The sequence below is a fragment of the Zonotrichia leucophrys genome, chromosome 8 (assembly GCF_028769735.1).
Source record: "Zonotrichia leucophrys gambelii isolate GWCS_2022_RI chromosome 8, RI_Zleu_2.0, whole genome shotgun sequence".
Taxonomy (NCBI): Eukaryota; Metazoa; Chordata; class Aves; order Passeriformes; family Passerellidae; genus Zonotrichia; species Zonotrichia leucophrys.
Genome location: NC_088178.1, coordinates 4,427,845 through 4,442,834, shown reverse-complemented (window position 1 = coordinate 4,442,834; position 14,990 = coordinate 4,427,845). Strand labels below are relative to the sequence as shown.

The window sequence follows — 14,990 nt, the reverse complement described above, 5'->3', positions numbered from 1 at the left end:
GCTCCTTCTGTCTGAAAATGAAGACCTGCATTAATCAGTAAATTCTAAATCTGCTGATTAGACATAAAATTTATGTTGAACTGTCAAGGAGTCTGTAGTTCATCCATTATCACTGACCAGTTCCAATGGACTGTGCTACCTACACAACAGCTTGCAGCACCTCCAGCCTCCTCCCAAACACAACAGCCCTCTTCCAACCTCCTTGTTCTGATCATGAGCTCCTCAGAAGCCATTAGATACAAACACAATGTTTGAGTTTCACAAAGAAACAAAATGCCAGAAACTTCTCCTGACCAGGTCTCGTGTGGGGAAGAAGCTGCCTTGCTCTGCCTTGTGCTCCCTTTTCCCAGCCTCATTCAAGGCTGCATTTTGCTCTTCTGCATTTCGAGCACCTGTGCTGGCAATCACTGCAGTTTTACAAAAGGCTTTTGACAAAGACTGAAGTGTGCTGTTATCTTATTGCAGGGGTTCCATACTGCTGTCTCCTTATCACAAGAATTCCACACCTTCCTGGTGTTTCCCATGGGCAGCCCCTCAGAGCACTGACTCTTCCTTCTTCACAAAGCAGCCAACTGACCCCAGCTCCCTTGTCACCCAGCCACCCCACTCTTGTATAGCATCTTCTTCTCATTGGTCACAGCTGTGGCCTGTTAAAGTCAGGCCTATTCCTGATCTTTAATAACTGGCCCAGCTGCAACTCCTTAGGGGTAAGATTACTTTCTACACTATCTTTGTTTTTCCTTATATTCTATCCCTCTACAGAAGTGGAACAGGTATGGTGAGACTGAGGCTGCTAAAGAAAGACAAGACAGCTTCCAGGAACTGATTTCTCCCTGTGTAGATTCCCTACCCAAAAGCAGCAGCAAGAAAACATCAACTGCCTCACAACTGTGAGAGGAAGACAGAGCTGCCTCCCTTGGAGGACTACAGCTCAATAAAGCTGTGCAGATGAGAGGCATTTCCCAAACAGGAGGAATATCAATTTCCTATGGAACAGAAAGGCCTTTTACTGGACTAGGAGCAGCACCTCAGACTGTACATGCAACAGGAAATGTTCCTTGCTGGGTGTGTGTTACCTGGTAGACCTTGGATCTCTGTCCTGTGAATCCATCCCAAAGGATGACGGTGCCCTCATAGTCACTGCTGGCTAGCAGGTTCTTGTGGTAACTACTCCAGCTGATACAGCTTAAAAAGAGCAAACCCTGGTCAGTCTTACAGTAAATCAACGTACAACACAAAAATCAGTCTTGTAATACATTAGGCAATGAGTATCTTTGCAAAGTAGACAGCACCCCACCTAAACACGCAGCTTATGGGGAAAAAAACAAAAAAAAACCCCATTAGAAACAGAACAAACATTATTCCACAAACTAAAAGCAAAACTTTGTTTGCTGAAGAGACATTTGCCCCTTGATATGAAGTGCTAGGGTCTAGAGATTTTAAAATGCAATTATTTCAAACACTGATTTATTATTTTTTTTTGCTATTTGAATACCACACAAATTCTCAGAGAGCTCAAGGTTTGACTCCTTAACCTCTCAGCAACAGACACTACAGTTATTATTACCATAAACAAATTATTATTATACCATAAATTAATAATAATTACCATTATGCCATATTATACCATATTACTATACCAAATTATTATTACACCATATACTACTTACCTAAGAGTAGCTATATACGTAAAATGCATAGATGCATGGACAGTAAATGAACCTCTCCTGCAGCACACAGCTAATATTCTATATATGTAGCTATGTGCACATGAAAATTTGACTTCTGAGAAACTACTTCCAGCTTTCCATAAACGCTAAAAATGCCTTCACATCCAGGAGGAAACAGCAATTTGTTTACTATGAATATTTTAGGAAATGCTTCTGATCAAGAACTGGAAAATATATCACACAGGATTTTATTTCAAGCTGAATTGAGGGGCTGTGCAAAACTAAATGATGATTCCACTGGCAAACTCTAATGATCAGCAGAGAAAACAAGAGCAGCAGCACTGCCAAGTCACACTCGCAGCATTCTGGCACTGTGCCTCCACTCTGACTCCCAGTGACAGAGGTAAGAAAATTTGTAATACTTGTTCACCAATTTCTGGACCATCTGGCAAAGAAGCATGCCAGTAGGTATCAAGTGTGATGCACAGAGCAGAAGCTGAGCTGACAGATCCCATTCATGCAGGTCCTCGAGCAGCTCTGACACGGATAACTGGATCATGGGAGCCTTGGGGCCAAGTTTTAACCAACAATACAAACCAGAAGTCCACAATTCTGTAACTTCTTAGTACTGCTTTGATCAGAGCAGCTACACATTGAAATATCATGTAGATACATGGATACTGATTTAGGAGTATTATACCTTGCTAAATTCTTGGTTCCACTATACCCTTCAATCCTGTTTTCCTTAATAATTTACACACAGAAGAGGAAAAATGCTTTTCCTTTCTCATGGTAGTTAAACATTTATTTTTCCATTAGTTAAGTAACAGTAAGCAGCACTGGCATTCTGCTCCTGACTATGCTGAAATTTAACAGCATTCCTTGGTTTTTAAACTTTACATTCAGAAACATAAAACTTTATTTACCCAATATAAGTCATGATTTTTAACCACCAGCTGCAAAGATGATGGTTGTAGTGATACAGCTCATGCAATGATTTCCCTGGCTTCACCTCTTCCACAATATGTCATTAATGAGAAAATGTTAAGTAAAGTATCCCTAACCCTTACAGGCATGAGAACTGCTCACCAATGCACCATCAAGGAGTCATCACTATTTCAGTTCTTCCATTAGGCTCCCACACAGAAAAGCAGGTCTTGACAGATCTATGATTTACTAGAAGCCTTATTCCAAGAAGCTTAAGTGACTCCCTGAGTTCCAAATGGAGTTGGCAGGCACTGCCCACCAGTTCCATGAGGTGAAGGTTGCAGCAGCCCAGAGTTAACCACATCTGACACCTGGAGTCATGTTTCCATCCAGCTGGAGCAGTCCCTGATAGAAGCAAAAGCAGCTCAGAGCCCTAGAGCTCCACCACACTGAGCTGGGGCTGGGAGCAGTCTCCAGCCACTGGCAGGGAGGTAGAAACCACACCACAGGACACCTTTATCACTCCAAACCTGTCCTTCCAATCAGATTATCTCCTCTTAAGTCAGGGCTTCAAGGAGCTTAAGGAAGAAAGGAAATTATCTGTGAGGGAAGCCATCATGTACAAGCAGAAAGAGTACAACCCAGAGCCATATCTTAAAAAGCAGTCTCCTATCTGGATGGCTTTGAGAGAACATCAGACAACACCAGCAAGTGAAAAGGGTGCTAGAGGAAGGCTGATGTGCTGGTGAAACTTTGGGTGGTTAGAGGATGAATATTCTCTTCATACTCAGGTGGAACAATGACATAACCACATCTTGTGAAAAAAGAAATCACCCCAGACAATGAAAATTAAGAATTACTGAGTAGGTAGAAAGATGTAAAGGACAAGAGTTTAACAGTTCTGTTTGAGATGTGATAAATTTAAAATATTTCATTGATGGTACAAATGGAGAAAAACATGGTTTCTGTGCCCAAAAGCATGTTCATTAGTTCTGGCACAGCAAAGATCCCACTGCAGCATGATGGTGTTAAACAAGGGGTTAACATTCATTTGGAAAGCATTTATAGACAGACTTAGAGGGGAAAACAGGAACTGACAGGTGAAAAATGGTTAGGGATTTGCAGCCATTAAGTGGTTCAATTAACACCCTTTAAGTCACACACACCATAAATCTTTCATTTTTAAGTAATATGATTAAAAGATCATAGTAAGACTAAAAAATCAACACTGTTCCAGCTCTCTGCCTTAATTCTGCCCTCATCCCCACCCAACTCTTTTTACAAAGTCTGAAACTAGAGCTTTTCCCTTTACATTGCAATACCTGAGCTTCTTTCTAATTTAAATTCTCCAAATTAACCTTTGTAGAGTGCAATTTAGAGTTAGAACAGGTAGAGGGGAGCTCCCTTTGCAGGTAGGCTGTCCTTTCATAGAAATCACAGAATGGTTTGGGGTAGAAGAAACCTTAAATAGCCCCTCATTCCATTCCCCTGCCAGGGGCAGGAACTCCTTCCATCATCCCAGGCTGCTCCAAGCAACCAACGTGGCTTTGGAAACTTCCAGAGAAGGGGCAGCCACAGCTTCTCTGACAGCCTGAGTTGTACCACCCTCTGAGCAGACAGCTTCCTAACACAACCTAAACCTCTCTTCTTTCAGCTTAAAACCATTCCCCTTTGTCCCATCACTCTCTCTGCACCTGTAAAAAGTCACTCTGTAAGTAGTCCTTTGGTTGTATCCTCTGGCATCTGGGACAATCCCCACCAGGAAGAAGGCTGTCCTGGACCTGAGATATGTTTCTCTTCCACATGTCTTTCCTGGGACCTGCAGAGGGCTGAGAACTCTCTGCCACATTCCCCTTAAGGGAACCACTGATCTTTCTTCCATGCCCAACACAGGCAATTTTGCTGAAGGTTTAAAGACATCTATTTTTTTTGGGTTCCCTTGAGATGCTATCATAGGTAACAAATTGAGTAACAAACTCAAAAAAGGCATAGGGGAGCAAGCTGGAGAAGGGCAAAGGAAAGTCAAAGGTGACATGAACCAAAAATGCAGCTTACACAGTCCTCAGATTAACTATCAAACCCCGAGAAATTCATAAAAACAACCTTTTGTAAACAACCTTTAGATGGTCTGCAGCCACATCCAGGAGAAACTGAAGTATGAAAGCACTGAGATATGATATAAAAATCACTACCTAGTGCTGAGAGAATGTATAATTCACTGGACTAAAAGGCATTGTGTGATGCCATCTTTTATTTTAAGTACAGTAGCTGTATTTTTTCCCCCAGTTTTTGCTTTGTTCTTTAATCCAGCGAGAGAGTAATAGTTACACCCCAGAGATTTATCTTATCAGAAGTTGTGATAGCTTTCCTTCCTAGGGGATTAAGCTGGAGAAACTGTAGTTGAAAGCTAATCACCAACCTCAGAAAAACCCTCCTAACCTCAGCATCTGATCCAGCCACACAGAAATCCTGACCCTGTAGAGATTCATGTGCATCCTTCATTTTATTCAGACACACAAGTGGGCCAGCTCAGTTAGTGTTGTCAGTTATGCTGATCTTTCTTTCATGAGACAGTATTTTTATGGCTAATATGTCTCAAATCCAGCTCAAGCTACCCAGTGTCAACCACTCCTCTGGCAGTGAGAGCTAAATCAAGTTAAAGCTTTTAATAAGGCACAAACTCCTGTGGTCTGATCTGCTTCTGAGTACCAAGTGCTTCAGACCCACTCTGTCACCATGAGCCAGCTGATGACTGGTAGTTTTAGGACTGAAATGTTTTTAAGAGCATGATCTACTACTGCAAAGGACATCTACATGAATAACACAAAACAAATACTTCAGAGACATATGGAATTACATTACTGTGATGAATGTTTTAAAATAAACCCCTTTTTTCCTAATCAATTCAAAGAAAACCTCTGGTATGGTTAAAGACAAATACTTCTGGAGAAAAATTTCATCTTCTTGCAAAGTGAATCAGTGATTCCAAAAACTTGAATTAATGCAAGTTGAAGGCATATTTCCTTATAACCTGTTTAGTGACAAACATCCTCTGCATTGGAAATACAGGCACCCAACACAACCAGCTCATACCATTCTAAATTGCAGAGTCTACAATGAAAAAGACAATATGACAAGTTTTTGCTTAATTTAAACTTAATAGCAAGAAGTGGCTGCCATTTGCAAAGCTGACAGCAATACACCCATGAAGCACTATTAGGATATAGCAATCACATATTTGACTTATTGACACAAAAAAAATGAAAACTGTAAAATATTAGCAGCCTCCTAAAAAAGAAAGAATACTGATGCCTTGCTTTTACTGCAATTGACTAAACAGATGCAGCTGATTTTGGAGGTTTGTGGTAACATCTATCACTGAAGTACAGATGCTGCAAACACACGGTGGTGAGCATGCAGAATACTAAACACTGATTTCAAAAGCATGTTTACCTAACCACACTCACACATCACCTGCTGTAGATTAACGAGGCCTAAAGCCAATTTTTTACCTGAATGCTAGATCTCCTCTTTTTTTCTCCCCCTGTGACCTATGGCAAAACAACAAATGTGCCTCTTGAATAAATCAGAGCAGAGCTGTGGCTTGCTGCTAGCCATTCCTCTTCGTCCTTTCCCATCTCCTGCATGGGGGGAGCTGCAGATTAGTGCCTGCCACAGCTAGGGACACAGCAAGTCATAATTAGCTCACAGGGTGCTGTTTATAGCTACTACACAATGCCAGGATTTGTTTCTTGTACTGAAGCTATGAATCTGTAAATGGGATTTTTATGAGGATTTATGTGTCATCTTGTGTTTTTCCTGGAAGCTTATGCCACTGTTGTTCCCAGGGGATGCGATGCACATTTACCAGAAACCCAACACACCGACTTCCTCCCCGCTCTTCAAAATAGGGATAAGAAGGCTTAGCAGATGATGAAAAAAGAATGTATTTAAGAAGCAGGTGGGTGTAAAAAAAGGGGGTTGGAAAAGAGGAAGAGACTCAGCTACAGCTGGTACCAGGGCTCTGCTCCAGGAAAGCCTACAATCAATTACTGCTGGCACGAAGCTCAAGCTTTCAGCAGGCACCCAGCTGGCACACGGCAGAGCAGGGCTGGGCTGGCGCCAGCCCCGGCCCAGGCACGGGCTTCCCTTCCCGCAGCTGCTCTGGGCCAGACTTGCTCTTGGCCAGACACAAGTCCTCACAAATGCTGTCACCTGTCTGCTTTTATAAAAGCCCATCAGAGCCTCTGCTCCTCTGAAAGCTGAGTCACCAACATCATCGCTAATGATTTATGTTCCGGCATCATTGCTCTGAACAAGGTTAACCAGGATCAATTTAACCAGGAGAGACATGTCACCAAATCCCATCTGCACAGAGACCCCTGCATCTCTGCCAGGAAGAAAAATACCACCCATTTGCTACAGCAGAAATATGTTTGTCTTTGATATCAGAAGGGGCACTCACAGGTAAAGTCTCCTGGAGAAGCTGCACTTTTACCCAAATTAAGATCAACGGCTTTAAACGGAGGCTTTTTACAAAGAGCAGGCTCCACTTATTTAGATTTTTCTATTACAATATGGGCACATTTTTAGCACACTGCAATATTCCATAATGAAATTGCAGCCTTCATCTCTAACTTCTCCCTCAAGCTATGCCACTTCAGAAAAGCAAGCAATTATGCTGCTTGACGCTGCAGCAGCGAGCCCCGGCACTGGTGACTGGCAGCACAGCTAATGGATATAGCAAGGATGCCTCTGACTGACAGACCAACTTTATTTGTCAAAGCCAAGAGCACCTACCTGCCAAAGGAAGCCTGATATAATTGGAGGAGGTTGATGGAGGAAAAAAACCCCGCCATTTATTTCTTCAAAGGAATGAGAGAAACTAGGGCAAGAAAATGAGAGAGGACCCAATCCCCCTCTGCTGAGTAAGAGGGTCAGGGGACAGTGCATTTAGCATTGTCATATATACATAAAATATATACATGCATGAAATTTGAGAATGAGAAAAAACTTGAAAGCAAGCAGCATCCTGGCTGGAGCACAAAGCCAACATGAGTAACACCACAGAAAGGCCTAATGTGACCCTCCTCACTGGCAGCTGTGGGGGAAGGGGGAATTAACAACTCTCAGCATAGCTCCCCTGTCAAAACTGAAACTGCAAGTTTGGAATTTGTTTCAAGTTGTCCAAGAAATACCAAGCACATATTGCTTTTCTCCTTCTAATTAAGGCAAAAGGTATTAATAGGGTGCAAGATGATTCTCCTATTATTCTGCTCATCTCTCTGCCAAAGTGAAGCTGAATGGTGCAAACTCAGGTAAAAATGCAGAATATTTCACCAGCCCAGCCAAACACAAGCTCCATAATCAGTACAGCATATCAATACAAACCACTCAGGCTGCTTTTACCCACTGTGAAATCTAGTCCCAGGGTCAGCTGCATTTACATCTTTCCCTTCATAAAATAGTGTTATGTAATTCCTGGGAACAAGGAGCACAAGCAACACAGGAATGACTGAGCTATCTTTAGAAATGTGTCAGCTACAAAACAAAGCATGACTTTTACACTCTAAAATAGGCTCACAAACATTCTTAATTTTGTTGCACAACATTTTGTTTTCATGGAAGCTGGACTGTTACATAAATTTATTACTTGCACTTTCATGGGTGCTTTACTGCTTTTAAAATGTAGAGTAACAAATAAAAACAAATTATTGCAACAGATGTTGGAGACTTGTATTATAATACTGAATGGGTTTGATTGCCTCTATTATTTACTTCTGAGGTTTAAGAGATTTTTTGAATTAGAATTTTAAAGTTATTTAGCTGGATTCTCAGTTGAGTTTCTAACATGGTGGTCTATATTTCATTGGTTTAATACATCTAAAGGGATAAAAAAATGGGTTCACAGTAATGATAGCACAGAAGCAAAAAAATCAAGAAAGGTCCTTTCTCAGGAGCTTTATATTATGAGGCCCAGCAGAACAGTACTTCAGGCAGACAAAAATTCCCAGGTAGAAGATGCCAGTGAGGAACATTTCCTGAGAACTGGCAACCTCTCAGAACAGAAAGGATCTGGTCAATGAAGAGAACATGAAGAATCAGTAACTGTTAAGAAGAACTAGGTACAGAGGTTACCTTGGACAAGCTATGACTTTACCTGGAGCATGTATCCACCACTTTGAGCAGGTATCCAACAGCATTTGCAAGAAACACAATAGCAGTTTACTTCCCTGTTGCCTTTTCTCCTCCAGATATGTGGGCTTTGTTCATCCAGCCTTGGATGAACCCAGTAAACACAAGTAACAGTGCCTGTGCCCACCCAATATCCATCAGTGCCTGCATTCCTCCTTTCCTCTCCAATTCCCATAAAGAAAGCAGAACAATTGCTACACATAAACAATCAAGTGGAAAAGGCACTCTGAGTTCAAATATAAATCAATGCCTACCTGATTTTGGAATTACAGGTCATTTCATTCTCAGGGTAGTGAATATCCACTGCATCCTGAATGACTGTACCATACTCATAGACTTTAATCTTCTTTGTCACTCCAGCAATGGCAAAGTAGTCACAGTCTCGGTCGAACTCAATACTGAGAAACAAAAACATAGGTTGAGAATTCTGTAAAAATACCCCACATACTTACCAGGAGGATATTTTACCTCCTAAACATCCTGGTATGGCAGAGTTGAAAATCACAATTTGCACTGTGGACATACCCAGTTCAGAACACCCTGGTCAGATCTGGGACACACCCCAACAGTGTGGAGTTCTTGCTCTAAGCATTGTTCTCTAATGCACCCCCCAACAACACACACAGCTCCATTTTTGTGGCAGCACAATCACCCTCCACAGCCAGGATATTTGTTCACGTGCTCTGGAGGTTTTCAGTCCAGCCACACCATCTACACTGCATGGTACCCAAAGGTCAAAGCCAAGAGCTTGTCCTGGAAACGTGCTTAACATTCCATGGCATGACTGCCCATTGATTCCTCCTGTGTACAACAGCTTCAGGAACTTTTAAAGTGCTACAGAGGAAAGCAGCATTCTAAATTCCCTGGGTAACCACAGGGGGTTGAAATCAGATCATCAGTACTGTAAAAACAACTATGACTTCCATTTAGGGTTGCTTGTGCAAACAGAGGCACCTTCTTTCTTGACCCGCAGGGCAAGTTTGTAATAAATATCAATGAAGCTGGAAGTAAAAGCAGTCAACTTATAACAAAGTTAAGCTGCAAATGAGAAAAGCCTGAGGTTGTAGTGAAACACATCTAAGAGAAAGGCAGGCAGCGGGTTACAAACAGCTAATGTCATTCCTACCTTCACAGCTTGGAAGGGCTTGAGAGAAATCTGCTAGACATCCAGCAGCTGGGGAGGTAATCCTGCTTCCCAGGAGCTTCTGCTTTCTGCAGCCCATGGCACTGCTGGCAGGGCAGGTGCACATACACCTGTCTCCTCTGAGGGCATCAGCCTCGATGAGACACTCCCCAGAAAGGGGAGCATTTGCCCTCACTCAGGAGGTTTCTATGGTCAGTAACCAGCTGTCCCCAAGTCTTCTGATTAAGCAATCAGTCTACTGTTTAGACAGGTTTCTTTTGGAGTTCTTCATTTAAATCCCTGCTGTCTCTATCATTTTGGTTTTTTCCCCCTTAAGAATCCAGAGTGTTTATGAACCAGGGAGGAAGTTCTTAATGGCAGCAGGAAAAACTGAGTTTACACTAATTCCACATTCAAAATCCTAAGAGCAGGGGCATTTAAGGTACCTTTCTACAATTAGAAGGCATTAAACCAATTACAAGAAGAGAAAGGGCTCTTCAGGCTGCCCCCATTGCTGTAACAGCAAGAGCTTTCCACTCCTCACAGAGCTGAGGAGTCGAAGGCAATGCAATGTTTCCAAGGGAAGATAAATTTAAACACCAACAGAATTTTCAAGTCCTTGTAAAGGAGATATCATCAAGTTATTTTTAAACTATGGAGAGAAAAAGACTGTTGATATGCAGTCTGTGGCTTTAAAATAATTCAATGAAGCAGCTTGAAACTTGGCCATTTAACTCAGGCACCCAAACTTCTCCCAGGAGTGGCAGGAGATGGCCCCACTCACAAGTGACTGCTAGAGAAGCTAATCAGGTGCAGCCTGCAGAATCATGAGCCTCCAAAATGCAGGGAGGAACATGCTTATGGCTGGGGAATTAAACAGGCATTCAGGCATCTATTTAAATAAAATGGGAGAGGGAAAGAAGTCACCTAAGCATCCAGGCTGCTCTCCCCACTCCCCAGATCTACACTAATCTAAATCACTTTTTATACACACAGGATGAAAATACCATTCAGGTCTGTCTTGTTTTTTCAGTTCACCCTATTCTGTGGAAGAACTTTATAATCAAAGCCTCTATAACAATACAAAGGATTTACTTGTACCACAATCTTAATTGAACTGCTGTCTCTTCTCCTGTTCTCTGCCCTGTGGATTCAGGTAAAGCACAACTAAAGTGATGGCAGTGATTCATCTGCCTGGATTCAATTTAAACCCTCAGCCTTCTGCTGAAGAAAGAAAAATAATGCATTACAATGTCTGGTAAAAAGCCAAGTTATTAGAGGAGAATAGAAACTCTCTCATTTGGGTTGGGTTTGCTTCTCCAGTATTAATTCAATTTATTTTTTTTTTAATAGAGACATGGTGTAGACAAAACAAACTAGTATTTAAAGATGCCCATAAAAGTTAACACATCATTAAAATATAAAAAGCCTTAAGTAATGGAATTGTCAGACCTGTGACCTTCAAACAGCATCAAAGACACTGCAGGGAGAAAAAGAATGCAGAAATAAACCACTACAGTGCAGACCAACACACACCTGCACCTTGGCCTCCCATCACCTGTGCTCAGTCCTGGAACAGCCAGTGTTCTCTCTTTCTGCCAGTCAGCTTTTCACCAGTGATTTACAAACAAAAATAGGAACAATCTAACTACCTAATCAAGTGCATTATATACCATATAAAACTGTTCCTAGTATTTGCAAAGCTCTGCTTACACCTGGACTAATCAGCATTAGGACAAACAGCCTACCTGCACAGCAACCATTATTTTTATGCTTTTTCTTGCAAATCTTTTAAATACACTTAGTATTATGCAAGCCTTATTTGCATTTAACTGGCTCGTGGGTACTCCTGTCACCTGCTGCTTGAAGTCTTTGTGTCAATGTAAGCTCTTGCTTATACACAAGCTTATCTATATGAAAATTCACCAGAGAATTTAAGTTTTGTTTTGTCTTGTCAAAAGACTCAAAAGAGCCAGCTCAGAAAGACAACATTCTGCTTTGCAGGTGATACATTTCCATAGTCCAAGTGAATTCCTCATTAGCACAATAACATGCAATAAAATAATAGTAAATAATTAAAACCTCCAGTGAAATTACCCTCTGGACCAGCAGTGGTCCTTGCTCCTCAAAGATGTACTTGTTAAAAGCAGTTATCAACTGCTCCTTTTTGTTCAGCCTATTTTTAAATTCCACATTTCTGACCAACCAAGACTAACCAAATTTCTATAAGGAATCTTTTGGGGACATATGAACCGCTGGATATTTGAAAGAGCTTTATAAACATGCCACAGAATTACTTACAGAAATCAAATTGAAAGGATCTGACAGTTTTGTTTTAGGGAAAATAGAAGAGAGACATCTCTCATTCCCAAATCACTGCTTTCTTTCTCCTAAGAAGTTGACAACCAACATCTTATGGAAATATCACTAAGAGCTGCTAGAAAGTAAGCACATCCTCAAGGGTTCTGGTTTCTCCACTGCTTATCTTAATTCCCAATCTGTGAGATTATAAATCAACTGCTTTATTTTAATGGTAAAGCCTGTGACCTTGGAGAACACTCATAGCTAACAAATAGAATTATGAAATAAATTGCTTCTGAAATATGCCTGGAAGCCTGCTTTGGTGTTGAGGATAGAGCAGCAGGGAAAGAGTAAAGAAGGAGTATTTAGCAGCTCTGCCATTGTGTAAAGCCTTAGTACATTTGCATCCTGCTGGTGTGTGCAGTTGTTCTCCACATCCCCGGAGGATGCGCTGGAGTTAGGGAATGCATACAGATGGGCAACTAAATTGATTAAAGCAATGGAGCAGCTGCCTCCCCAAAAGGGTTATGAGCAAGGCAACAGCAAGACTGGTGTTCAACAAGTCACACTACAGCTAGGAGATACTGGCCAGAAGATTTGATCTGGGACAGAGGAGGGTTTCCTCCCTCCCAGTTACACTTTTTAAGAAGCACACACATGTTTCAGGTACTAACTCCTGACAACAGTAATCTATGTACAGCTGGGTCACACCAGATATCAACAGGGATGCACTGTACCCAGTGCTTGAAAACAGGAGAAGGCAGGGAGAAGGTATCTAAGTGCACTTGCCTTTAATGCACCACCAGTTACAGGTAAAGATCTTCACCCAACTGCTCCTCTCCCCTTCTTATACACAGCCTACAATTGCCACTGTAACCAAAAATGCCTCAGCCCTGACTCCTTACCAAGATGTGTGACTGTAGGAGTTGCCATTTTTACAAAGTAGATGATTCAGTCCCTCTCATGGAGCTGTGTATATCTATATAGATATATAAATAGACACACACACACACATACTGTCCTCTCTGCATATACCAGAACCTTTCAATTCTGTTTCTCCCCAGCCTAGTGCTGTTTCTATTTCTGTATCTCTAACATCAACTCCTATCTTGCTGTGGAATCCCATATTTAATGACAACATGAATATATTGTTGGGACTTAATTGGTGAGAAGAATGAGAGATGCCAGCAGCAGTTTTCAACCTTCCCTTATATTTCCTTAAAGTCTTTCTTACTCTGTGCTTCCACTGCATGGCCTCCAAGGGGTGTCCTGTCACTCCTAACAATTCCAAGCCTGGCTATCTCTTTCCAATGCTCATTTTGAGGCACCAAAGCCAAAGATTAGATATTTAGGTTACAATCCAACACTGTGGGCACCACTGTAGACTGTTAAGCACCTGGGGCCAATACAGAAATTGGTATTAATATCACACACCTGAGAGACTGCTTACAACAGACTGATATTTTAAGTAATTAAGGAAGGTAATTAGTGTCACTAAGTATGCACTACTAGCATACTAACATGGTTTTTTAAAAACAAAGCTATAATGAGGCATAGGAAGCTGCAGTAAAGCACTCAGACTTTGTGTTTTATCAGCTCAAAGTCTACATTTTGTCACACATAAAAACCAAAGCTACTGAAACAAAGGATATGAAGTTTCAGTACCGAAAGCTTGTTCTGCTAAAGCTGTGAGTGGATGAAATAAACCACTGAGGTTTTTCTCTGTAATAAAGCAGCAGTTCCATTAGTTACTTCTTACTCCAGAGCACCACCACCTAAGTAAGGTCACTGCTTTTATTTCTGAGTCCTTAATCTGTGTCACAGGGACAAGGACAGACCACCACTACAGAACATATTTCTTGATTGAAACTCCCAGGCTGCCAGATATTTTCTAAAATATAAACTGAGCAAGCATGTCATGATCCCAGACAGGTAGCTGCTATCTCTAGTCAGAAAGGACCACTTAAACCTCAATTCTCTGTAAACTGTTATTTGGATAGATAAGTTAAATGTATAAATGAGATTATCACTCAAAGTCATTCTATCAGACAGCAAACACTTTTATCCTGAAGAATCACATTACCTTAGGGTAGATGTGACCCCTAGATCACCAGAAATTTGCCAGATTTGTCCTCTGATCAAGGTGAAGTCATCTTAGCTACTCTCAGTAGATCAGATTCAAGTGCAATGGATATCTAATAAACACTGTGGGACAGAGGACCCTAAGCTATTTCAGACTGATGCCATTCTTTGGAGTTGCTTGAAATATCCCAGCTCCAGTGGCTCCATTGAATGCACCCAGGGTACCCCTCCCATCTCCTCTCTTCCTCCAGGCTCTAAACATCCAATGAGAATGTTACCCCTAATCAAACCCCTATTTGAAGCACAAAAACCAGAAACTGGAAAGTCAGCTGTGTTAATTAACTTTCCCCCACCATCTGGGAAACAGGCTGGGAAGTCTGCTGCATTAGCCCAGCAAAGCCTGCACTGCACAGGGAAGGACAGTCCTGAGCTCTGGGCTCCTTGGAAAGACATCATTGCACAGCCATGCTGCAGTCACACTGTCAGGATCTCTCTTACAGGCACAGTAGCCTGGAGGGCTGTTCTGCTCTGTTTGAAGAAAGGCATAAAAAGGTACCACATTAACAAAGTAATGTCATTAGACCTAGTTCCAGGCCCACTTCTTGCTTATAAAAATCCTTTTAAGTGTAATGAAATGCCAGCAGTTCTAAGAGAGACCACTTCATAATACTCCTGTTCCATAAAGAGCTTGT

General features: G+C 41.6%; 1 protein-coding gene across 5 annotated transcripts in view; it reads right to left on the bottom strand.

The window, feature by feature from the left end:
* Positions 1-14,990, bottom strand: part of COP1 (COP1 E3 ubiquitin ligase) — a 124,746-nt gene that overhangs the window by 62,673 nt on the left and 47,083 nt on the right. For all 5 annotated transcript variants that reach the window (XM_064719990.1, XM_064719991.1, XM_064719992.1 and 2 more), the window contains exons 12-13: positions 9,047-9,190; positions 1,077-1,185 (exon numbers count right to left, since the gene is read on the bottom strand). In XM_064719990.1, the coding sequence (XP_064576060.1) occupies positions 1,077-1,185; positions 9,047-9,190 (253 nt within the window). The remainder of the gene's footprint in view (positions 1-1,076; positions 1,186-9,046; positions 9,191-14,990) is intronic.